General features: G+C 47.9%; 1 protein-coding gene across 15 annotated transcripts in view; it reads left to right on the top strand.

Annotated features, from left to right (window-relative positions):
* Positions 1–23,089, top strand: part of BCL9 (BCL9 transcription coactivator) — a 61,165-nt gene extending 38,076 nt beyond the window's left edge. For 6 of the 15 annotated variants that reach the window (XM_056328458.1, XM_056328463.1, XM_056328462.1 and 3 more), the window contains exons 2-9: positions 7,506–7,588; positions 10,601–10,907; positions 12,507–12,823; positions 13,736–13,925; positions 14,462–14,561; positions 15,001–17,230; positions 19,226–19,486; positions 20,891–23,089. In XM_056328458.1, the coding sequence (XP_056184433.1) occupies positions 10,855–10,907; positions 12,507–12,823; positions 13,736–13,925; positions 14,462–14,561; positions 15,001–17,230; positions 19,226–19,486; positions 20,891–22,008 (4,269 nt within the window). In that variant the 5' untranslated portion in view covers positions 7,506–7,588; positions 10,601–10,854 and the 3' untranslated portion in view covers positions 22,009–23,089. Of the gene's footprint in view, positions 1–2,788; positions 7,589–8,459; positions 8,586–10,600; positions 10,908–12,506; positions 12,824–13,735; positions 13,926–14,461; positions 14,562–15,000; positions 17,231–19,225; positions 19,487–20,890 lie in introns of those variants that run through there. The other 9 variants (XM_056328465.1, XM_056328464.1, XM_056328457.1 and 6 more) reach the window with 6 other exon arrangements.
* The last annotated feature ends 219 nt before the right edge of the window (positions 23,090–23,308 follow it).

The following is a 23,308-nucleotide window of genomic DNA, read 5'->3' as shown; positions in this document are numbered from 1 at the left end:
GTACACGCGTGGCTAACTAGAAGAATATTAAGCGTATACATCTTAAAAGTAGGAAGGATGTACACAAACAAGAATATAGTTTATTGACATATTTTGTTGAGTGAGGGAGGATCCCGCAGCAACTGGATTTGCATGCTCTTCATATTTTTTGTAAGATCATGTCAAAGCAGTAGATTTGATAATAGACCTGATTATACAATTGCTTAATTTCTTGTCAAAATAACATTTTTACATGCAGTGTTTTGAGATCTTTTAGGTGACCTCATGTTATTTATCAAATGTCAGTTTTTCATCACAGCAGCTTTGATATAGTCATGTAGCATCGTGGAGCACTGTGTACATGTAGTCTTTGCTTGCTGGAGTTCTTTGAAGTGCCTTACTCCTTAGAAGAGTCATTGCTCTGTTTAAGATCCTACATTTAATGACTAGGAAACCAGTATACAGAAGCACTCCACTGTGTTGCTAAAGGTTGTGCTGCATCTAATGTGCCTAATGCAGGTCTAAAAGCAAAGAAATGAGAGGTTCATGTGCCAGGAACATGTACCCCTTGACATACATCTTACCCAGCAGTAAACTGCATGATATAGTAATTCTTCAGCTCTGCACCTGTGGGAATGCCTTGTTTTGCAGTGCTGAGCTCCCCAGGTGTGAGTATCTGGTGCTATAAGACAGCAGGAGGCTTGTGTAGGAGAGAAGAGCAGAGGGATGGCTGGTGGCATCAGTCCTGAGTGAAAACGGGTCTCACAGGCAGCGCTGGAAGGTAGCGATGCTGGGAGTCTTGAAAAACTGCTCGCTTGGGATAAGAGAGAGACCAGATACCTGTTAAGGCGAAGGTTAACATGAAGGAAGGTGTGTGGGTTGGTTGCCCCCAGCAATTCTGTCAGGCATCATGTGTGATGTCCCCTTGCAGCATAGTGGAGAACTGCCGCTTGCTGTAGCGCTGGCTTTTCCTCAGAGGAGGTCTGTCCTGTACTGACCCATCCCAGACCCACTTAGCTTATGAGAACTGACAAGATTGCAGCCTGAGGAGTTATGCCTGAGGATTGTTTCTTATCTTTTGTTCTGGTAGCCTAGTGAAGGGATGCTGAAATGAAAAGAAAAAGCACCTGTTTTTTTTACTTGCTGAACTGATAGGTGGCTTATTTCTCCCAAGCCTTCTGCTGGTGTTACTACGTGTTGACTCCTTCTGTCCTCCCATCCATTATTTCTACGTCCTTCCCCCTCTGCAGATTAGTTCCTGAAGAATGGGCTGCTGGCAAGCTTGATACAGGTGTATTTTACATACAGTTGTTCACATCGATGTCCCTGTCTAAATTTCAGAAAAAATAAACACAGAGAAATAAGAGAAAAAGAGATCACCTCTGGCTGTGAACACGTTACCTACTTCCTGAAAAGTAGATGGAGTTTTGTCAGAAGGAAAAGCTATGAAAGCAGCCCGCGGAAAGCTCTAGTGTTACCTGCTGGACTCCTGCATGTAATGCTGGCTGGTGCTGGTGGTGGTAGCTGCTGACATCATGTAGTAAGCTGCAGAAGCCTGCCATATATTAGGGAAATACTGTTAAAACATTTCTTGAAAAATCCCTTATTGCTAGAGCTTTTGATCTTTATCAGTGTTAACAATAGTAGGAACTCTAGAGCAGACAAGCTGCTGCTAAGGTAAGTGACGCTCCCATGTGAAGTGCTTCAAACTCCAGTTGTAATGTACATAGACTGCTCCCAGCATTGCTAACATAGGTGGAGCTAAACCGATGTTGGCAGCTGTGCTGGAGTACACCGAGGCTGAGCTGAGGTCCTCGCGACGTCGTGGTGTGCTATGGGTTATGCGACAGCGTGCCTAACGCCCTGGCAGCAGCCTAGCCGACCTGCACCTGCAAATGCCACTAATGCTGGTGAAGCTGAAATGGTGTGAACAGCAAGGGGAAGCGTTAATAGCATTCCTGTACAGAAGTGAATAGTTGTAGTTTAGGCTTTGGGGTTTTTTTAGGGTTTTTCTTTTAGCTTTTTGCCCCAGACTGGTTTCTGGAACTGTGTCAGAATGTACCAAGAGGTTGTTCTAGTTCCAGGTGGACCAAGTATTTCAAGTGTTTTTTTTTTTTTTTTTACGTGGTAGTATCTGGGAAATTGAAAGGGACTTCATGTCTGGCTATGTGCACCTTGAATCTGCTCACCAATGTCCGTAATTGCCTGTCTTCCCTGTTACTTTAGGGAAGGAGTTGTAGAAAGAGTTGTACAAAATCAGAAACTGTCTAGGATGGCCGTTCATCTCCACTGTGTTAACACACACTGAAGTATTGTCAGATGCACTGAAAACAAAGTTGAATTGACACATAGTTGTCCTTTTGATAAAAAGTGTTAGTGTTACTCACAACTCATAGAAGTGATGGTTATGAGAGTAGTAGACAATGCGTCTGTTGCAGAAGATTATTTCAGAATGATTTTTGTAAATACCTAGAAAGAATAATTACTTAAACAGCCTTTTCATCATGGCTTCTGTTGATTGTTGATGTGCTTGTCAGAAGGAAGAGAATAGTTGGTAGAGATACCATTGTCTGAGAGCAGTGGATGGTTACATGGAAATGTCATAAAACATTTCATTTTCTGAGCCTTTGGGTTTATATTTATTGTGCTTTGTCAGTGATTGCCTTGACTGCACTTTTTAAGGATGGAGAACAAAAGGTTGGACTTTCTGTGGCCATTGTTGTGAATGGATTTCAGGAAGCGTCCATGTGTGTGGTGATAGGAGTTGGGGGGGTGAGGTGTGGGAGGAAGGGTATCTGCACTGTCTTACTCAAGATATGTGGATGGGCAGGCAGAGGTAGGCTCAGCGGAGCTATGTTTGTATGAACATATGTACTGCATTTCCACAGGCAGGGGTGGTTAATTAAGTATATTCTTAGAGTTTCTGGGAGGCTTATCCTGTTGTCCTAAATTCTTACGTTAATCCAGGCTACTCAAAGGAACTTTTCTTCCTTGTAACAGTGAAGTCTTGCATGCTCTTTCCATGTCAATGTGCTTGTAGGTCATCAAGGTGTTAATTTTAAGCGAGGCTCTCTTTGCTCAGCCCCTTCCTCTGTGTTTTAAGGCATGGACGTGCAGTTGCGGACAATTTAGAGGTGCGTATGCGCCACCGGTACAGGAGAAGATATTTTCTCTGTGGAGGTTGTAAGGCTGCCCGGTGAAGACTGCGTAGTCTTTGCATTTGTGTAGGAAAATTAGTTCAGATGACAGATTCTTGATTCTTCTTTTGATTGAGAGTTGCTTGTGATGCAAGACTATGAGCAAAGAGGTAACACTGTGCAGGCTTGGGATTAGCAGTGATTTCTCTGATGTGCATAAGGAGGAATTCTTGGCTTTGAAAAACTGTGAGAACTTTGTGTAGGCCATCGTTTTTCTTTGGCAAGACATAAACACAGAAAAGTCCATACTGCTTCAGGGTAAGTTAGGACCATCTAGAAACTGGTGACTGGCTGTGAGTTGCTATCTAATCAGCTTAGTATTAATAAGTTAGTTCATGATGTTGAGAAAATAATTTCTAAGTAGACGGTATTTGTGGCTCACTAGGGAACGACAGAACGTGGTGTTTTCCCCAGTCAGCAGCTGTTTTGGGTAGAATATGGTCCATGTGCCAATGAGGTGCCCCTGGTGCAAGTGGCCACTGCCTTTCTGGCAGAAGGGAGGGCATGAGCCTGTCAGCTGAAAGTCTACTGTGTGGTAGCGTTACGGTGTCATTGAAGGATGAGGTCTGCAAACCCTGCAATGGAAAGAGCCAGGGCAGTAGGTCGTCAGGCCCATCTGCTGATGCCTTGCTTGGACAAGCAGAGTTGTATTGTGTCCGGATGACATGCGTATTGATACTGTGTCTTTAGCCCCAGTAGTTCTTTAGGGGTTTCATAAAAAGGACAGAGGGACTTCGTGGGCGAAGAATACAAGTAGATTTGAACAACCAGTCTAAGCCTATCCACGCCTGTGCTGTCGGTCGCTGCTGCCTCCTTTGTGCCAATGCCAGTGAGCATGTGGCCACCTGGCTGGCTGGAATGGAAAGCTTGTCTCTGAAAATTAATCATATCTTTATCTAGAGTTAGTTTTCAGCTGGGTCACAAGTGCTAGTGATGGCTGGAAGGGATTGAGTTGGATAGATTTAGGCTGGCTGAAGTTGCTTTCCTGGGTCCAGCATGCACTCGGTGTACGTACGTCAGGAGGCATTTTTGACAAATCGATTTGAATACTGATGGGTCCAATACTAGTCGTGTTATAAGCGCATGCTTTATGCATTCATGGGAAAGGATGAGGAGGACAGCTTTTGCTAAGAGGTAGAGGCAGATTTCAAGGTGTAGTTAAAAGCCCTTAGTAGGGGCCTTATCTGGAAATTGGGACTGGTTCAAGGGATTGAAGTGTCCCTGTGTCCACAAGTGTCACGGGGAGGCATGTGGGGTGTAGAATACTCTTGTCAATTTATCTGTTTGCTTTTACTTTTATATGATCTGAAGGGAGTCTGACGGTTCAATAAAAGCCTTGAATGACACCTCCTGCATCTTCCTTGTTTCCCAGTTGCACTCTTTATCAATGAGGTGTGTAAGCAAGTACTTTGTTAAACAGCAACTTATTAAAAAGTAAGGTGCAGTTCAACTGCAAGTGTGCAAAATAAACAAATGCTTAACAAAACTGCTAAGTGCAGCATGTGGTGAAAACCAGTGGTAGCTCTTGGGGTGTCCTGGGTGTAGTGGAATCACCTTTTGCCAGTGCAGCTGTTCTCCCTCTTATGTGGTTGAATGAGGGTCGGAGCAATAGGATGTGCCCTTCCCAGTAAAATTGCACTGAAGGAGCATGTCGGCTGATTCATCGCCTTACCCCACCTCTCGGGTCACACCGGGAATCCGCTGGTGGATGCACATGCAGAGGTTTGCTTCCTGGTGGCTGTCAGGATGAACGGCTGTTGGTGCTGCTGTTCTTGGTCCCTCCTGAAGCTCCTGCTCTTCCCAGAGCAGTCTCTTACTCCACTCTCTTCTTTCTTGCCTACTCCACTATCCCAGCCGCAATTCAGGGTGCGGGCTCAGCTTGCGTTCAGAGTTACCGTTTGTTTTCTGTAGCAGCAGGTCTCTAGCCTTTTTTCTTTTTCCGTGCTGATTTTGGGCTCTCACCACCCTCAGTCCAGCACAGACTAACAGTCTCAGAAAGGCCGCGGGGAAAAAAGAAGCTTGCTCTTTCTTGTATGCAGAGAAAGAGGTTTCTTGCCTTTAATGCTTCGTGTCACAGTAAGGCCACAAGTTTGATACTTTTATCTACTTGGTATGCCTTTATTTCATCTCTCCACATTCTCCTTCTCAAAGAGGGAGAAAAGACTGAAGTGAATTGGTGATAACTGCAGCTGTTCCTGCTGAAGCAGCCGTAATGCTGTACACCTCCAAGTACCTGACCACTTGCCACTATCAAGCTTCTGCAGTTTAAGGGCATAAAGTAGGAATAAGCTAGTTTGGATGTTTTTTTCCCTTCTGTTTGCAGCACGGTAATGTGATGGCTAGTTCGTAGAAGTACAGGGAGGGTTCATGAATACTTTACCAAAGGGTAAACCAAGATGTGCATTTGTGTCTTGTTAGTTACTCTGCAGTAGCTGCTTGTTTACACATTCTCACCCTTTTGCTCTTAAATTCACTGTGAAGCGAGCTGTCTTGGCACCGACTATGCAGGTGAGCAGCAGAGATGGTAAACTAGGCGATGAAATTACATTGCAATAACTGTCTGGGTAGCCTTAAGGATGGATCGTGTCAGATCATATGTATCCCTCTTGCGGTCCTGAGCTGCGGTCTGTGAGGCTGCCCTGCTTCAGTACTTTGCCAAGTTGGACTTGAATGTTTCAAGCAATAGAGCTCTGACGGTTTGCTGTGACAGATTCTCTCCATCCTGATGTGTGCTGGTGTTCACATGTGTTTCCTTTCTAGGGAAAAGGTGATTTCTGTCACTGCTTTGGTAGAGGTGTGTCAGTATTGGCACTGGCATGGCATAGTCTGTATTGTTTTGTTGGGTGGGGTGGGGGAAAGAAGAGAGGAGATATAACTGGGTAATTGGATTCAGGGATGATTATGCTGCTGTGGTAGGTTTTACTGGATGAAGCAGCTTGTTGCGATAGGTGTTTGTTTCAGCTTCTGTCTGCAGGTGTGACTTGGCTAGATAAGGATGGTCTATCACGATGATTTCATTGTTTGATTTGGCTGAACTGGGTGGAGAATGTAGCTGCATTGTTTGGGACTAGCTTTGTAGTTCGGTTTTGTTGAAGTGGATTACATGGCAGCACATTGCTACATTATTAAGGTGAAGCTGCAGTAGATAATAGTTGGAGAATGTTGGAGGGAAGAGAATATGCGCAGGATTTCACAATGCGTAACTAATTGAGCCTCGCAACAGCTCCTGTGTTCCTGTTGGGAGATCTGGTCAGCAGAATGCGTTGGGATTACACAGAAAACCTCTGGTAGTGATTTCAGTTTGCAGTCATACTTTAACTGCAAGACTGTCCATGCTGTGTAAACCGCTGAGCGTGCTCCCAGAGACCGCGCTGGCCCCCACAGTGTGAAAGTTGTCTGGATTCATACTGCTCTTGCAGCATTTCCAGTTTTCACGGTGGGTGAGGGAGAATCTGGCAGGTAGCTGCTCTGTCTGTCTTTACTGACCTCAAACTTAGCATTAAGCCGTTCCACAGAGTCTGTGTTTCTTTGTATGACTGAACTTCCAGGTACTTAAACTTGCTTTAACATGTGAGCGAACGCTAATTGATGCAGAGTTGTCTCCACTACTGAAAGTGTGGCTGATCGGTTCTTGGGCATGGAACTCTTTTGGCTTTATAGGAAATAACCGTAGTGCAAGGTGGGGCTAACCTATCTATCTTGAGCAAGCTTGCAGTATGTCTTGCTTGGGAAGGTTTGCAGTTGGATCCCCTTCTCCCTGTAGTGTAGCACAATGACGTGAAGCAGGAGCTGCCAGAACAGTAGCAGATAGTGCTTCTTCCTTCTAAAACCTGCCTGGTTTTCCCCTGGATGTGATTGCCTGGCTTTACCTGATGCTTGATGTTTTTATTTATGCGTTGTCTGGCTGTGGAGGAGATTGTATATATGAAGCACAGGGGTTTGGCAGAAGTTGCTGGGCACATAGTGAGGGAAAGGTGAGCCTTTGAAGAGAGATGGGTGCAGAGAAGGGGAGGTTACATGTCCGAGCTTTGTGCCAGCTTCTCTAAGCACAGATGAGCTCATGGGAATCCAGCTAGCTCAAATGTGGGAGTGCTAAAGCAGGTCTGACCTATTTCCCCTCTATGCGGAGCACACATCTTCAGACTTTTCCATTCTGACGGTGGCTTTTTCACTGCTGACAAATCTTGCCAGTCTGAGCAGAGGCTTCCCCTTGTCAATGGTTCAGAGCAAGTTTCGATTCCTCTGCTTCTGTGGCTGGCTGCATGGGAGGGACACACAGCTTGGCTGTGCATTCTTGTTGGTGAAACTATTCCTCTCTTCTTTTTCCAGGTGATCGTTTCTTGTCAGACAAGTGGTTTGCAACTCATGGCCTCCACAATGAGTACTGCCGTGTCGTGACACCAGGGGTCTTGGTAAGCTACTTGTTGGAAAGGCGAGGACCTATCATATCTCCACAGCTGTGGGTCCATCTCTTTTGTCTCTGCAATTGAGGTTTGAAGACATTTTAAGCCATCCCAATTGTAAGCTGCAACCAAGTGGGGTGAGGCTACTTTTCACCTGTTCTCACTTCCTCCTCTGAGCTGGCAGTGGCGCTGATGTGGTTACATGATCAACCAGATCAGGGGACTAATCCAGCTGAATAGAGATTTCTGCTGTTTCCCTTGGGTTTGTTCCCATTCAGATCTTCCCCTGATGTGGTCAGGAGAGAGGTGGTGAGAATGAGTAGCCAGTTGAACCATCCTTTTTCCCTGCAGCTGTTGCTTGGCATACCTTAAAGCAATCCTGAAAATGCAGCCTTGGATGTAGCTTGCCAAAATGTCTTGAAAAGTGGCTGGCTTGACCATTCACTGTCAGTGACCCTACCTCTAATTTTAGAGCAATGATAAAGGCTTTGCTATGGCAGGCAGACTCCAGCTGCAAAATACATTTCTCTAGAGCTTTTCCATTATTGAACCCTAGATTCCCAGACATACATATGTTAGAAGTGCATTTAGAAAAACCATGAGACATTCCATTTCACATTATAAAAGATGGTACATTCCCAGTGTGCAGAAATGAGAAGCCGAGGAGGTTGAGCTGCTGTTGTTCCACCAATGAATATATTGATGTATCCTTTATAGCTCTCTCTGGTAAGAAGAAATTTAAAGTGAGATTGGAAAATACAGTTCCCTTGCAGAGCGCATCAATTCTAATAGATGGAAGATACGTGTATATAGGATAATAAAAAAGTAGGGTTAAAAAATTGGAGGAGGTTGATTTTTATTTTTTTTTTCCCCCGTGAAGTACTTGAAAGTTTGGTGATGTCAGAAATACTGTGCAGCCAGTGTGATCCTGGTTCTGTTCTTCATGTTTTCTCATTGCACTGTGCAAGACTGGGAGTCTGAGAGAATTCTCATCTTACAATAACAGGTAACATGATAATGCATAAATATCAAAAGTGGAAAAGCAGAGGGTGAAACAAGTAGAATACTTAAGTTCATCACACAGACATCTACATCCTGCTTTTAGCATTGAGCTTTGCTTACTTTGTTCCTTTTTTCTTTTTTTTACCTGAAATTTACCCTATTTTCAGTCATACCTTCACCATAAGTGAGGAACTCAATGTATCACTGAGTTGCACTGACTTAAAGATGCATAAATCTCTTCTGAAAAGTGGAATTGGTTGCTGTTGATAATGTTACGATTTTGTTGTCAAAACAGAGCCAAATTTGCATGCGAAGATGGTACAATGTAGAGGCTCGTGAAGATGGTCTCTCTTGTCTTTAATGTATCTGTATAGCACCAGCTCCAATTACAGCATGTTAGTGGTAACAATAGTAACAGAGTAACTCCAACATTGCTGGCATAACTGGAGGGCTAACCAGCTGATAGCCCCAGAGGCAAGTGGATCCTGTGGAGTGTGTGGCTCAGACTGGAGTTCATCTGATTACCTAACAGAAGGCATTAAAAATGAGACCTTTACTGTAGAAACATTCCCCACAGTCATGGGTTTGTGCAGCACGGTGGAGGTGAGAATAGGGAGCAGGATGATTTCTGTGGCTTACGAAGGAGGCATGTGGTAGAGAAGAGAATTTTTGGAGAGGATGCAGAGCTTCATGGAACAACTGCAGTGTGGAGCACTATCATGTACAGCAGTGCAAAGTCACTAAAAACTGTAATGGCACAACCTCACAACAAGATATATTTGGGGAACTGGAAACCCATGGTGCTCAATACTACAAGTTACTGGTAACTCCTTGGCTAGTTGGTCATGTGGTGCCTGTGTTTCTTAATCCTCTGGTGTCAGCAATTAAGCAAACCAATTTTTGTTTTCTAAACACAATTTGAACAGTAGTTTTTTCATAAAATTCAAGACGCTCCCAGTCTGGTGAGATTTATTTTGTTTCATTTGATATACACGGGAAGAAACTGCTTCTTTGGGTGCTGAGAAGGAAAACCAGGAATATTTACATTTGAATAATATTTAACTAGCAATGCTTAATACATTAACAATAAATCTTGGTTAGATTCTAAATTAAGTGGATTTGCATCTGAGTAGGTGAGATGAACAGGAGAGATTTTGTTGAAACATAAACAAGACAGAAATTTGTTCCAGAATAATTTAGCCCAAAGGACGTAAACAGTAATGTTCAATAGTTTCCTCCTCCAGAAACAGTTTTATGTGCCTTATTGCCTGTGTCATGCATATTGTTTCTTAGAAAGAAGCTGAAAAAAGTGCTTTTGTTGTGTGATTGTTTTTGGTTGGTTGTTTTTTTTTTTTTTAAAGCCTCAAGAGTCTGCATAGTGTTGCTGAGCAAATTTAGAGAGGTAGTTCTCTAGTGATCTTTTGGCCTTTCTAATAGATACACTGAGTGACTAACCTGGTGTTTTCAGAGCAATCACAGCATAGCTGGTTGCTTACAGGTGGTCAGGAAGGCATTTTATTTTATTTTCCTCCCTTTGTGCAACCCTTAGCACGCATCATTGAACATATGTCTAGTTATATTGGACCAAGGAGGCAAAAGATTTGAACAGAGTTTATGTTCTTAAGAAATATCAGATTATGGCCATCCACAGGAGAGTCCTGGATAGCTAAGTCATGTTGGGGGTTTGTAATTTTGGCTTCCTACTGACTTGCTGTGAGATGTCTTCAAGCTGGGCACAAATACAGAATGAAAGTGTCCAGATACGAGGTGCTTCCCTGTTTTGTTTACTTCAGAGTGGTTTCCTTTGGATGAAGGGAAGATGGCCTCACTGCCTGTAAACCGAACGGCCAGCAAGGGCTGCCTCCAGTTTGAAACACAGAGCTGTACTGATCTGAAAGCTCTTCTCCTGTGTCTTCTCAGTAATGGGGGGAGAATTGCCGCTTACTGCTTCGCACCAGATACATCTGCTTGGGAAGTTCCTCACTGGTTTTCTGTTCTCTTGTGGGGTGGTTTTAACAGTGTGCCCTGGAGATGCGAGACTTCCCCTGGGCAGCAGGAGGCACGCGTCTAGAGAATGCTGGAGCTGCAGGAGGGAAGTGCCCAGTGCAAAACCAGAGAGGAACAAAGAGAAAAAAGGCAAGCAGACAGCCAGCATTGAGAGAAGCGGGTGGCAGAAAGTGCTTCGACGCTGCCTCTGGCGGCACGCTCCCCAGAGGAACTTGACGAGAGCCCATCTGCGCGCGTGTGAGACTGTGAGCTCAGGATTTCTGTCAATGCATTCCAGTAACCCCAAAGTGAGGAACTCCCCGTCAGGCAACACACAGAGGTAAGGAGAAGAGCCTGCAGTCAGCTGCTCTGGGTTGGTGCACGATGCTGTCCCCGCTCTGCTGCAGGATTGGCCAAGGACCGGTGCATGTGAATTGCTGGTCCTCCTTTGTGCGCCCATCGGAACCACCGAGTACCTGAGTGCTGGCTGCACGGTGCTGGGGAGCCTCCATGCTTGCTAGGCTCAGGACGAGCTGAAAGCTGTAAACCTGTGATGTGCAGATTCTCCGTTCCTTGTGCCCTCCTCCCTCCCATCAGGTGTCTGAACAGGCTGTAGGAGAGTAAACATGCTGTTTCTGTCTGTTGGTTGGTTGGGGTTCTTTTTTTTTGTTTTTTCTTCCCCCTCTTCTAATTATCTGTTTCCCCAAGGGGTGGTTGGGCAGCAGAAGGTCTCCCTGTCTGTGCTTTCACACAAAATGCTTCCTCCATATTATTGGCCTGAACAGCCTGGAGAGTTGATCAGATCCTCTGCATCATTTACCTGCCGGTGCAGCAGGTCAGTATCTCTCCTCCACTAATTTGGAAGGGGAAAAATATGGAAGTGAAGCAGTGTCCAGGGACTTGCAATGGTTTGATTGACAGCATTCTCGAGTTTGATTGTTTAGAGGTCATCTGGAGCTTAAGAGTAATTGAGAGGGAACGCCTCTGAGTCAGTTGTCTGTCCAAAGGAGGAAACTGCCTGGGTGAGTCCCACAGTGAGGATGCTAGCAAGCGCTGCCTGTTGGAAGTGGTAGTGATGAAGATGGGAAAACACAGTGCAGAAGATCCGATAGCAATGGAGTGACTGGAGCGTGAGGAGGAAGGGGGGGTGGCTAGTATGTCTGTAAAACCCAGAGCAGCAAAATATTTTTAGGATGCAATTTGCTGAATCAAGAGGGAAAGAAAGACTCTGAATCTCCTTTGGCAAATTAGAGAAGTTTCATCTGCCCCATTTTGCAGGAGTGTGCAGTGAGATGGTATCCTTCTCTTCCCTTATTCAGAGGCAGGTTGTAGCTGGTTTAATTGTTTTCACGGTCAGAGGTTTGTGTTTGCCTGGCAGCTCGCCCCAATGTATGATGAATGCTGCAGTAATGCTGGGTTTTCCTTGTGCTCCCTGTAGAACTGGATAGGGAGGTGCAAGGGAGGGGGTGTGGGTGGTGGGGTCTGCTCTGATCAGAGCTGTGGCATATCGTTGGGGTCCAGGAGAGTGGCGAGGTGAACTTTGTTGTGCCTTGTTTGTTTACTCTGAGCTGGTCTTGGTGTGAGGCGCTTCTCTGTGCACATAGAAACCGTTGTCTTTATTGACAGAAGCCCCAGAGGTAGGTCCTCATGTGACAGCAGTTCCTGGGATCTGGCAGGTCTGTAGCTTGCTTTGGTGCCTTCTTGAGCAATGAGATCCCATCTTGGATAATAACCCTTTCAGGGCATGTTCAAAAAAGCACCTGCATGACTCTAAGCTTGCAGGCATTTTTTATTTGTCAGCAATTGTCTTAGCTTGCAAAGGTGGCAGTGGTTGCTTCTGCTTCTCTGATTGGTTCCTACAGGGTTGAACGAATCAGTGGTGTGATTTGTCACTTTTTTTCTTCTCCTTTTTTTTCTTTTTTTTTTGCTCTGTCCCCAGTAGCCCCAAATCAAAGCAGGAGGTGATGGTCCGTCCCCCTACAGTGATGTCCCCGTCTGGCAACCCCCAGCTGGATTCCAAATTTTCCAACCAGGGCAAACAAGGGGGCTCCACCAGCCAATCCCAGCCCTCTCCCTGTGACCCCAAAAGTGGAGGTCACCCCCCTAAAGTGCTCCCTGGCCCAGGTGGGAGCATGGGGCTGAAGAATGGGGCTGGAAATGGTGCCAAGGGGAAGGGGAAGAGAGAGAGGAGCATTTCGGCAGACTCCTTTGAACAGAGGGAAGCTGGGACTCCTCATGATGACCCTGAAATCAAAGGTACGTTTGCTAGGATTTGTGTGCAAGTGCAGACGTTTAGTCCTAGTCCTCTGTGAGATGGAGAATCGCTATGCAAGTGTTAGAGAAACATTTATTTGTCTGGGGTTCTGTAAGTTCGAACCAACGAAGTCTCTGAAGGTCTTGAGAGAGGCAGAGGAGAGGTTGTCATAGCTGGCATTGGTAAATGACCTGTTCATGCTCAGTTAAAATGCAGACCTGACCCTGGTGGGAAAGTTCCCTTGTAGCTCTGAAACTCCTCCAGAGGATCTGAAAGTACAACTGCAACCTGTTGGTTTCCTTCTGGCCTTTGGCCTTTCAGGAACTGCTCTGTTGTAACTGGGATTTTGAACAAAATGCAAGCCTGTTTTGTCAACACAGATACATAACCCCTAGCACCCTGACTGGTAACACAAGGCAGAAATGGGATTTCTGTGTTCTGTTCCTGGCTCCAGCATTGCCTGTGTGAGGCAGTGCAAAGATGTGCGCTAGATGTGCAGTTGTCCATCTTTCCTTTTGTTATCTGTTTGCTAGGTTACCTGGCTAAGGTGGCTGAAGGGAAAAGAAGTAAAGTTTCACACAGTGTTCTCCTTGGGTGCAGACATATTTATGTCTGTTTGTTTTGGTGTGTAATTTTCCTGCTACTCTGTGTGGCCATCAGAGACTTCAAAGGGATCAGCTCTGGGAACTGCCACTTGCCTTGGAAAGGGACAAAATGAGCTTTCTCCCAGTGGTGCCTGAAGGGCAGCACGGCATTAGAGGGAAGGTGTGTGGTGTAATAGAATACTTTTAGTGGTGCTTGAGAGACAAGTGGGACATTTCAGAGGAGGAAGAGCTCTGATCAGTTTCCAGAAATGGTTTCCAAGGAGCTCCCAAGGTAGTGATTCCCCTCTTTTCTTCTTTCTCCCCTTCCAGACTGCAATTCTGCTGATCATGTGAAGTCCCAGGAGTCTCAACACACACCACACTCCATGACTCCTTCGAATGCTTCAGCCCCAAGGTCTTCCACACCTTCTCATGGCCTGACTGCCTCTTTGGAGCCAGCAAGTGGGCAGAAGACTCCATCCAAAGTGGTTTACGTCTTTTCTACTGAGATGGCCAACAAGTAAGTAGGTAGATGCTTGAATGTCTTCAGGGAGCGGGGCTTATATTTGTGCTCCCTTTTTAAGAGATTCTCAAGTACACTTTCTCCATCAAGTGTGTTCTTGTAGCAAAAAGTCATTACTTGTTTTGGGGATGCTGAAGAGGCTGGAGTGGAGAATGTCACTCTCTTGCCCTCTGAGAAGTTATTGTTTCTCTGAAGTGTGGGGGTTGGTTTGTTATTTTTTTTGGTTGGTTGTGGGGGTTTTTTGGTTGTTTTCATTTTTGCTTGTTTGTTCATTTGGCAAATGCTGGTAGATATTGTTTTACAATCCATGCAGTGAGTAGCAGCCAGGATGGCTTAAACTGAGACATGAACCCTGAATGCTGATGAGTTTGTAGGTGCAAGCGTTTTTCTTTTGCTACTCATCTAGAGTGAAGTATGTGTGGTTAAGTCTTTCTCCCTTCTTTCAGCTGAAGGAGAGAAGGGAGGAGGGTGGTTAATAAAAATGGATTCTTAGCGTCAACTGGATATGTGCACCTGTCTGTCTGTCTTTGCAGGGCTGCAGAAGCTGTGCTGAAGGGACAGGTGGAAACCATTGTGTCCTTTCATATCCAGAACATCTCAAACAGCAAGGCGGAACGAAATACTGTACCCTTGGTAGGGAATACCTGCATGTGGGTGGGAAGGGAAATGGTAAATGTGCTTGTGTGCATGTGATTCAGAGAGATGGATGAGTATTTATATCCTGAAATAAGTTTTAGGGTGGAAAAGAGAGGGAGAGTTGTTGTTCTAGCCTTCTGCAAATAAATGTCTTGGATGATCCAAAGAAGAGCTTGAGTCTTGCGATATTTGGTAGTATATTTCAGACCCATTGCTTATGCAGAGCTAGCACACAGGCAAGGAGTACCTGCTGTAATGCTTGAGGAAAACAGGTTTCTGCGTGGCCAAGATGCTGCTCTGTAATCACTGCATGAAGGCTACCCTTCCTTGCAAAGTGTGGGCTGGTGGGGTTGAGACAGGGCGTTTCATTTGCACCGCTGCTTATGCAATAGGGCTGTAAGAAGAGTGAGTGACAGTGTGTGGCTTTCTCTTGCAGAACCCCCAGATCACTGCACTTCGGACTGAACCCAAGCCCCTGCCGCAGCCCCAGCCCCCCACTGCCCAGGACCAGAACCCTCCCCAGAACGCCAAAATGCAGCCGACTCCACCTGTGTCAGCGCCAGTATCCAAATCCACTGGCCCCCCTTGTCCCATAGATCAGGACAGCCCCAGCGTGGAAAGCAAAGTGATGTCTGTGGGCAGCCCTGCCAACTCTACCCCGTTGCAGACAGAAGGATTTGGACAAAGTTCAACCCCCAATAACCGAGCAGTTAGCCCAGTTTCCCAAGGTAGCAATAGCTCTGCTGCAGACCCCAAAGGTCCTCCCCAGCCGGTGTCTGGTGGGGATCCGTCCAGTTTGGGCGAGAATCCAGACGGACTGTCGCAGGAGCAGCTGGAGCATCGAGAGCGCTCGTTGCAGACCCTGAGAGACATACAGCGCATGCTCTTCCCTGACGAGAAGGAGTTTGCGGGAGGGCAAAGTGGGGGGCCACCCCCAAATGCTGGGGTGCTGGATGGTCCCCAAAAGAAACCTGAAGGGCCGATACAGGCCATGATGGCTCAATCCCAAAGTTTAGGCAAAGGGTCAGGGTCTCGGACAGACGGAGGGGCTCCGTTTGGCCCTCAAGGACACAGGGACATGCCTTTTTCCCCAGATGAAATGGGGCCACCACCAATGAACTCCCAGTCAGGACCCATAGGCCCAGACCACTTGGACCACATGACTCCTGAGCAGGTGGCCTGGCTCAAGCTGCAGCAGGAGTTTTACGAGGAGAAAAGAAGAAAGCAAGAGCAGGTGGTTGTGCAGCAGTGTTCCCTGCAGGACATGATGGTCCACCAGCACGGGCCTCGTGGGGTGGTCCGAGGCCCTCCCCCTCCCTACCAGATGACCCCTGGGGAGGGCTGGGGACCTGGGGGTCCAGAGCCCTTCCCTGAAGGCATGAACATGTCGCACTCTCTGCCCCCCAGGGGCATGGCTCCTCATCCGAATGTGCCCGGGAGCCAGATGCGCCTGCCTGGTTTTGCAGGAATGATGAACCCTGACATGGAGGGCCCCAGTGTCCCGAATCCCGCCTCCCGGCCTGGGCTTTCGGGAGTTAGTTGGCCAGACGACGTGCCAAAAATCCCAGATGGCCGAAACTTCCCTCCTGGCCAGGGTGTCTTCAGCGGCCCTGGCCGAGGGGAGCGGTTCCCCAACCCGCAGGGCCTGCCTGAAGAGCTCTATCAGCAGCAGCTGGCGGAGAAGCAGATGGGCCTCCCTCCTGGCCTGAACATGGAAGGCATCAGGCCTGGCATGGAGATAAACAGAATGATGCCCTCCCAGAGACACATGGAGCCTGGGAACAACCCCATCTTCCCTCGCATGCCGGTGGAAGGGCCGATGAGCCCCTCCAGGGGGGACTTCCCGAAAGGAATACCCCCACAAATGGCCTCTAGCAGGGAGCTGGAGTTCGGGATGGGTCCCAGCAGCATGAAGGGGGACATGGGCATGAATGTCAGCATGGGGTCCAACCCACCCCTGGTCCCTCAGAAGCTGAGGGAGGCAGGAGTCGGGCCAGAAGAGATGATGAAACTGCGCCCCGGTGTCTCGGAGATGCTCTCCTCGCAGCAGAAAATGGTGCCACTGCCGTTTGGGGAGCACCCGCAGCAGGAGTATGGCATGGGTCCCAGGCCTTTCCTTCCCATGTCTCAGGGCCCAGGAGTCGGTCTCCGAAATCTCAGAGAACAGATCGGGCCTGACCAAAGGACTAACAACCGGCTCAGCCACATGCCGCCACTACCTCTCAATCCCACCAGTAACCCTAATAGCCTCAACACTGCTCCCCCTGCGCAGCGGAGCCTCGGCCGCAAGCCCTTGGATATCTCCGCAGCCGGTCAGGTGCATTCGCCAGGAATCAACCCCCTGAAGTCTCCCACGATGCGCCAGGTCCAGTCTCCCATGATGGGGTCTCCCTCGGGGAACCTCAAGTCTCCTCAGACACCCTCCCAGCTGGCAGGAATGCTTGCGGGCCCCACTGCCGCAGCTGCCGCTGCTTCCATTAAGTCCCCCCCTGTCTTGGGGTCTGCTGCTGCTTCTCCTGTCCACCTCAAGTCTCCGTCTCTCCCTGCACCTTCTCCCGGATGGACCTCATCTCCAAAGCCTCCTTTGCAGAGCCCCGGGATTCCCCCAAACCACAAGGCATCTCTCACCATGTCTTCCCCAGCCATGCTGGGGAACGTGGAGTCGGGTGAGTGCCACCTCTGCTCGCCACGTTTGGCTCCCGGGTTGGCGGTGGGTTGCCCCGAGGGGTGCAGCAAGGGGAGGGAGGAGGTTTCTTGCAGGGTGGCAGGAGCTGGATGGCTCTTCGCCTGTTGGAGGCTGTGCCGAGGGTCTGGTGGGAGGTTGTGCGAGCGGAGCGCGTGGGCTGTTCCTCCTGCTGCCTTTGTGGGTTTGTACCTTGCCTCCCATGGTGTCGAGGTGAGGGCTGGTCACTCGGAGGACACGCAAGTGAAATGGTGGGGTCACGAGGTGTGAAAAGACGTGGAGTGTTGGTGGGAGAAGTCCTTTCTCGAGGGGTTTTTGGCTGTTTGGCCGTAGCTTCTGCTGATCGTAGCTTTGTGGAGAAGATGCTGCAGATAAAGGCTCCTAGGGAGACACGCTGAGTGTAGCTGGCCGGTCGCGTGTCTGGGTGCGGTTCAGGTGCGGCCGGTGCTGTCAGGGTTTACCGGCCCTGACCCAGCGCCGTTTCGGAGGGAGCCAGCCCCGCAGCCGCACGCCGGAGCCCTGCCCCGCCGGGGACCTCGGGGGCGGGTGCTGGCGCTGCGCTCCCCGCTGCTGAGCGGCCTTGGGCGGGGGGCGGCACGGCCCGGCCCCGGCCCTGCCGCTGCCCCGGCCCTGCCCGGCCCCGGCCCTGCCGCTGCCCGGCCCTGCCGCTGCCCGGCCCTCCCGGCGGGGCCCCGGGCACACCCGCCCCTCGGGCCGGGCTCCCAGCGCCGCAGCGGGGCAGCCCCGCGCCCGCAGAGCCGCCGCTTGCCCGCGTGGCCCCCTAGTGCCGCTGCGGGTAACGGCGCGGCCGCGCCGGGGACGGGACCCGGGGACGGGACGCGACGGGGCGGGTGGCCCCTGGCACCGGCTGTGGGGACCGGGGCCGGGACGGGTGGCCCCTCTCACGGGCTGTGGGGATTGCCGGCTGGGTCTCTGCACCGAGGGAAGCGAGCCTTGGTGGTTGGCATCTATCGTGGCTGCTGATGCTGAGCCTGCCATCAGCCTGAGTGCCTACAAGTCAGAACCAAGTGCTTTACTCCATCCCTAACCGTTGTGCTTAATGAATGCTTTTACATGCAGCTCTTCCGAAGCATAAATGTTTTGGCATTGCAGGATTTTTGTATTCTCTGTTCTCCTTTTTTTGGCAGGGAGAGGGGGGCAGCGGGGGAACGTGTGGTGAATTTTCAGTGACAGCACAACTTCGGTTTAGCATCTTCCTTCATATGTGGTCTGGGTGGCATGAAATTCATTGATGAAGAACAAAGGAGATTCGAAATAAATTTAACTGCACTTCCAGTTTTGGGAGAGCAAGGATGATATTCAGCTAATAGGTGCAGAGAATGCTTCTTTAAATGGAAAGAACAGTAAATATATGTATAGAAAACCTGAAATAAAACGTAAACAGGGAGTTTTACTTGTAGCTGCTGATGCAGCTTGTCAGAAATCTGCTCACATGTCTCTGCATAATATCTGCTACAGCTTTTGTTGTGCTGCCTATGTCTTGTGTGCTTGTTTGCCTTCTAAAGAAAAGGAGGAGTTACAGTTGACATTTGGTGGGTGTAGAAACAATTAACTAACTAGATTTTGATTTCTATGGCTAGACCTGGTACCTAAGTCTGTCATCAGTGTATGGAAGTTGAACAGTAGGATTTTCAGATAATTGGTAATTCTTCATGTGGATTTGTAGAGGCTCAAGATAGTTCCAGTAGAAGTGCAGAATCCAGGATAACTAATGTTAACCATCTTGATCAATAGGCTTGTTTTTCTGGTTACCTTTCACAGGCATTGACTGCATTAGTCAGATGGTCTCTTGCAATAAAAGGGATTTCTAGTCATTGAGATTTATAGTTGAAAAGTTGGTGGGTTTTTTGTTTGTTTTTTTTTTAAGAAAAAAACCTGAAGTCTCTTTCTTTCTCTCCTCCCTCCCCCCCCCCCCCCTTTTTTTTTTTTTTTTTTTTTTTTTTTTTTTGCCCCTAAGGTGGTCCACCTCCTTCCACAGTTAGCCAGTCTGCTCCTGTGACTCTCCCTGGAAATCTTCCCTCTAGCAGTCCTTACACAATGCCCCCAGAGCCGACCCTCTCCCAGAATCCCCTTTCCATTATGATGTCCAGGATGTCCAAATTTGCCATGCCCAGCTCTACACCGCTCTATCACGATGCCATCAAAACTGTGGCCAGCTCGGATGATGACTCCCCTCCAGCACGCTCCCCAAACTTACCACCTATGAACAGCGTACCAGGTAAGAAACTCAAAGAAACATCAGCCCAAGCTATCAGGCAGTACAGTGAGGGTGATTTTTACGGAAGCTTCATCAAATGAAGATTGTGAGAGGGGAAAAACCTTGAAGAATATATAGCCATGGGTTGTTTTTGAGGAAAACAGTTGCAATTCTCTGAAATGGGGAGACAGGAATTCTCATTGCAACCATTTTTTTTTTTTTTTTTTTTTAATTTGTCCAGAAAGTGTCTGCTCTGCAGCAAGTGTATAACCTGGAAAACCCTTATGCATAGGAGAGATTTTCACTCAGGCAGACTGTAATTACTTGTGTGAGTGAAGGCTGCTCATGGGAATAAGGGTCAGACCTACAACATGTTATCGAGAGGAAACCATTCTTCCCTGTCTTAAGGCAGTGTCACAGTGGTTTTGTTTTGGTTTGTTTTTTTCTGACACTGAATCATCTGCGTTTTTTTCTGGGCTTCGTGGATTGCCTTTGTCAATCCACGTTAGAGAGCGTTAGAGAGCTTTTTCAAAATGTACATCTTTTCATATAGGGAATGTGTAATGGGCAGGTGACCTCAGCCAGGACTGAAGGAAAAAACTGTCCTGGTCCCTACATGAGAAAGTTGAAGAAAAAGTAAAAGGAAACATCATTCTTTTGGGCTGTCTTGTGGGTGAGCGTGTTCGTATGAGAAATCCAGTCCCTGCTGATAGCTTAATGTTAATTAATTAAATTAATGTTAACTTTAATTAAATTAAACACATACCCATGTGTTTAATGCAAAAATAGGCGGTAGCCCCTCCACCCAATTGAATTAACATACTTGAAAGAGGGGATGGGTGGATGTTTCATGAAACCGGCAATTGGTAATGAATTCTTGATGAGTTTACCTGTAGCTTTGCTGTCTCACACAGTAATGATCAGAGTGGCTGAATATACCTGGGGAAGCTGGCTAATTGAATAAGTTCATGATGATAGCTCATTAACCTCATTGATTGCCGCCTCTTAGTCTTATGAGGGTCACCTGATTTATCTCTACTTGAGTTTTGAAAGGAGATTCAGTCACTTCCCAGTGGACAAGTGTCCATACACCGATAATGGGTCACAGACATGTTTGTTAATGCCTGTGTCACCTAGAGTGCCAGGGAAGCAGTAAAGGTGTGGGCTGGATTGAGATTGTACTTGCAGAGCAGGCTTTGATCACTTGTTGATAGGGCAGCGACAAGCTTAGGGAGGCAGCTGTGCAGATGGTTTCAGTTTTCTGGTTAAAGTAACATTTTCCAGAGCCACTACTGATGTATTTTTATTAGCACAATTTTTTTTGTGCGCACGCGCGGGCTTGGTAACCTTGCAGAAAGGTCTCTCGATAGCTTTATTGTTTATTGTTCGCTGTTGTCTAAATGTGATTCCTTATTTCTTCCCTAGGAATGGGCATTAATTCTCAGAATCCTCGAATTTCAGGTCCAAACCCAGTGGGTCCAATGCCAACCCTTAGCCCAATGGGAATGACCCAGCCTCTTTCCCATAACAACCAGATGCCCTCTCCAAATGCTATGGGACCCAATATACCTCCTCATGGGGTTCCCGTGGGACCCGGCCTGATGTCACACAACCCGATGATGGGGCACGGTTCCCAGGAGTCTCCAATGGTACCTCAAGGACGCCTGGGCTTCCCACAGGGGTTCCCTCCTGTACAGTCCCCTCCGCAGCAGGTGCCATTTCCACACAACGGGCCCAGCGGTGGACAAGGCAACTTCCCAGCAGGAATGGGCTTCCACGGAGAAGGACCTCTGGGGCGTCCTACCAACCTGCCCCAAAGTTCGACAGATCCAGCACTTTGCAAGACTGGAGGCCCTGGCGGTCCAGACTCCTTCACTGTTCTTGGAAACAATATGCCTTCGGTTTTCACTGATCCAGAGCTGCAGGAGGTGATCCGTCCTGGAGCCACGGGAATACCCGAGTTTGACCTGTCCAGGATTATCCCGTCGGAGAAGCCTAGCCAGACACTACAGTATTTCCCTCGTGGGGAGGTGCCCGGCCGCAAGCAGCCGCAGGGTCCTGGGCCTGGGTTCTCCCACATGCAGGGGATGATAGGAGAGCAGACCCCGAGGATGGGACTAACATTGCCTGGCATGGGGGGCCCCGGGCCAGTGGGAACTCCAGATATCCCTCTTGGGACGGCTCCATCCATGCCAGGTCATAACCCGATGAGGCCGCCTGCCTTCCTGCAGCAAGGCATGATGGGGCCGCACCACCGCATGATGTCACCAGCACAGACGGCGATGCCTGGCCAGCCCGCGCTAATGAGTAACCCTGTGGCCGCGGTGGGCATGATCCCAGGCAAGGACCGAGCCCCCGCAGGGCTGTACAGCCACCCGGGCCCTGTAGGGTCGCCTGGTATGATGATGTCAATGCAGGGCATGATGGGACCCCAACAAAACATCATGATTCCCCCCCAAATGAGGCCCCGAGGTATGGCTGCTGACGTTGGCATGGGAGGATTTAGCCAAGGCCCTGGAAACCCAGGGAACATGATGTTTTAAGCTGCTACCATAAGACTGGATGTTCTGATCCTTGTCAAGATGAGATTCCAAGTCCTGAGGGCTTTTTTGGGAGCTTCAGGAGTACAGTTTGGCCATGCAATAGGTGAAAAGAGACCAGAGGACGCTTTGGGAAATCTCGAATGTATGGAATTACCTGAAAAAAAAAATTATTCATTTTAACAGGTTGTTTTTTTTTAAGATTTATTTTTTAAAAATTATTTTTGTGGACTTGGGTATCCCGTGACGGCACCTGCTTTGAGAATCTGTAGCTGTATTTTGAGAATTGCCATTTGTCACAAGTTGCACCATTCTCTGTATGTTTACGTCCTTCGGACTGGCTTCTCCCAGGACTCTTGGTTATTTTTGGGGTTTTTTGTGTACTGTACTATATTGTAAAAGGGATTTTAGCAGAGACTTTAGTCTTTGGGGTGAGAGGAGAATGGGATTCTAGGCTGTTTACTTTAGGTGGAGAATCCATCTTCAGAACTTCGGACTATTTTCCTTCAACTCCAATGTATAGAAAAACCAAACTACGACCTCAGAGCAGAGTATTAATGAAAAGCACAAAAAGGAACTTAAGTTCAGTGAGGAGAATCTTTTAAAAGAAATAAATAATAAGTTAAGGACATATTTTTCAAATTATGGCGTGCTGTCCAGCACCTTCTGTCTCTCCCTCCCACTCTTTATTAAATAGGCTTCTCTCTCTCTCTCTCTCCGTCCCCCTTCTGTCTCCTCCTATGGCAGCTGCAATACGTTGTGTTATTTTGGGGAGTAAATCTAGGAGAGCCTCTCCTCATGTGGGGACTCTTCCCACTTTTAGGAAGGGGCTGGACTTGGACACTGTTACATCCTACAGTAGTCTCTCTCACTGTTTCCTATTCTCCTTTTCTTAGAAACCCCAAGTGATTTTATTAATGTGGGAGTGGAACAGACACTAAAAGTTATCCAGGATTTTTTTTGTGGTTATTTTTTTTTCCTCCCCAGCGTAAAACGTTCTGTGTAACCTCCATTAAATTTGGTACAAAACCACTCGCCAGGGCTGTGGTGTCAGAAAAATAAAATATATTGTTTCTTACAAAAATGAACTGTCTTTTTTTTATCCACTCCAGTTGTTTCTGTGTACATCAGACAGCTGGCCAGATGACTGCTTGCTCTTCCTTACGGTCACAGCCAGCCTAGAGGCCAGGTGCGGCAAGCTTTGGCAGCTCCTAGAAGTCTGGTCTGTAGGCAGCTGCATGCTCCTTGCAAGGCACTTCTGTTCACTTAATCCTGAACTGAGCTTGTTTTTTCTCGGAGTAAG

Source organism: Falco biarmicus, chromosome 2, assembly GCF_023638135.1.
Source record: "Falco biarmicus isolate bFalBia1 chromosome 2, bFalBia1.pri, whole genome shotgun sequence".
Classification (NCBI taxonomy): Eukaryota; Metazoa; Chordata; class Aves; order Falconiformes; family Falconidae; genus Falco; species Falco biarmicus.
This window is presented reverse-complemented; position numbering and strand designations above follow the sequence as displayed.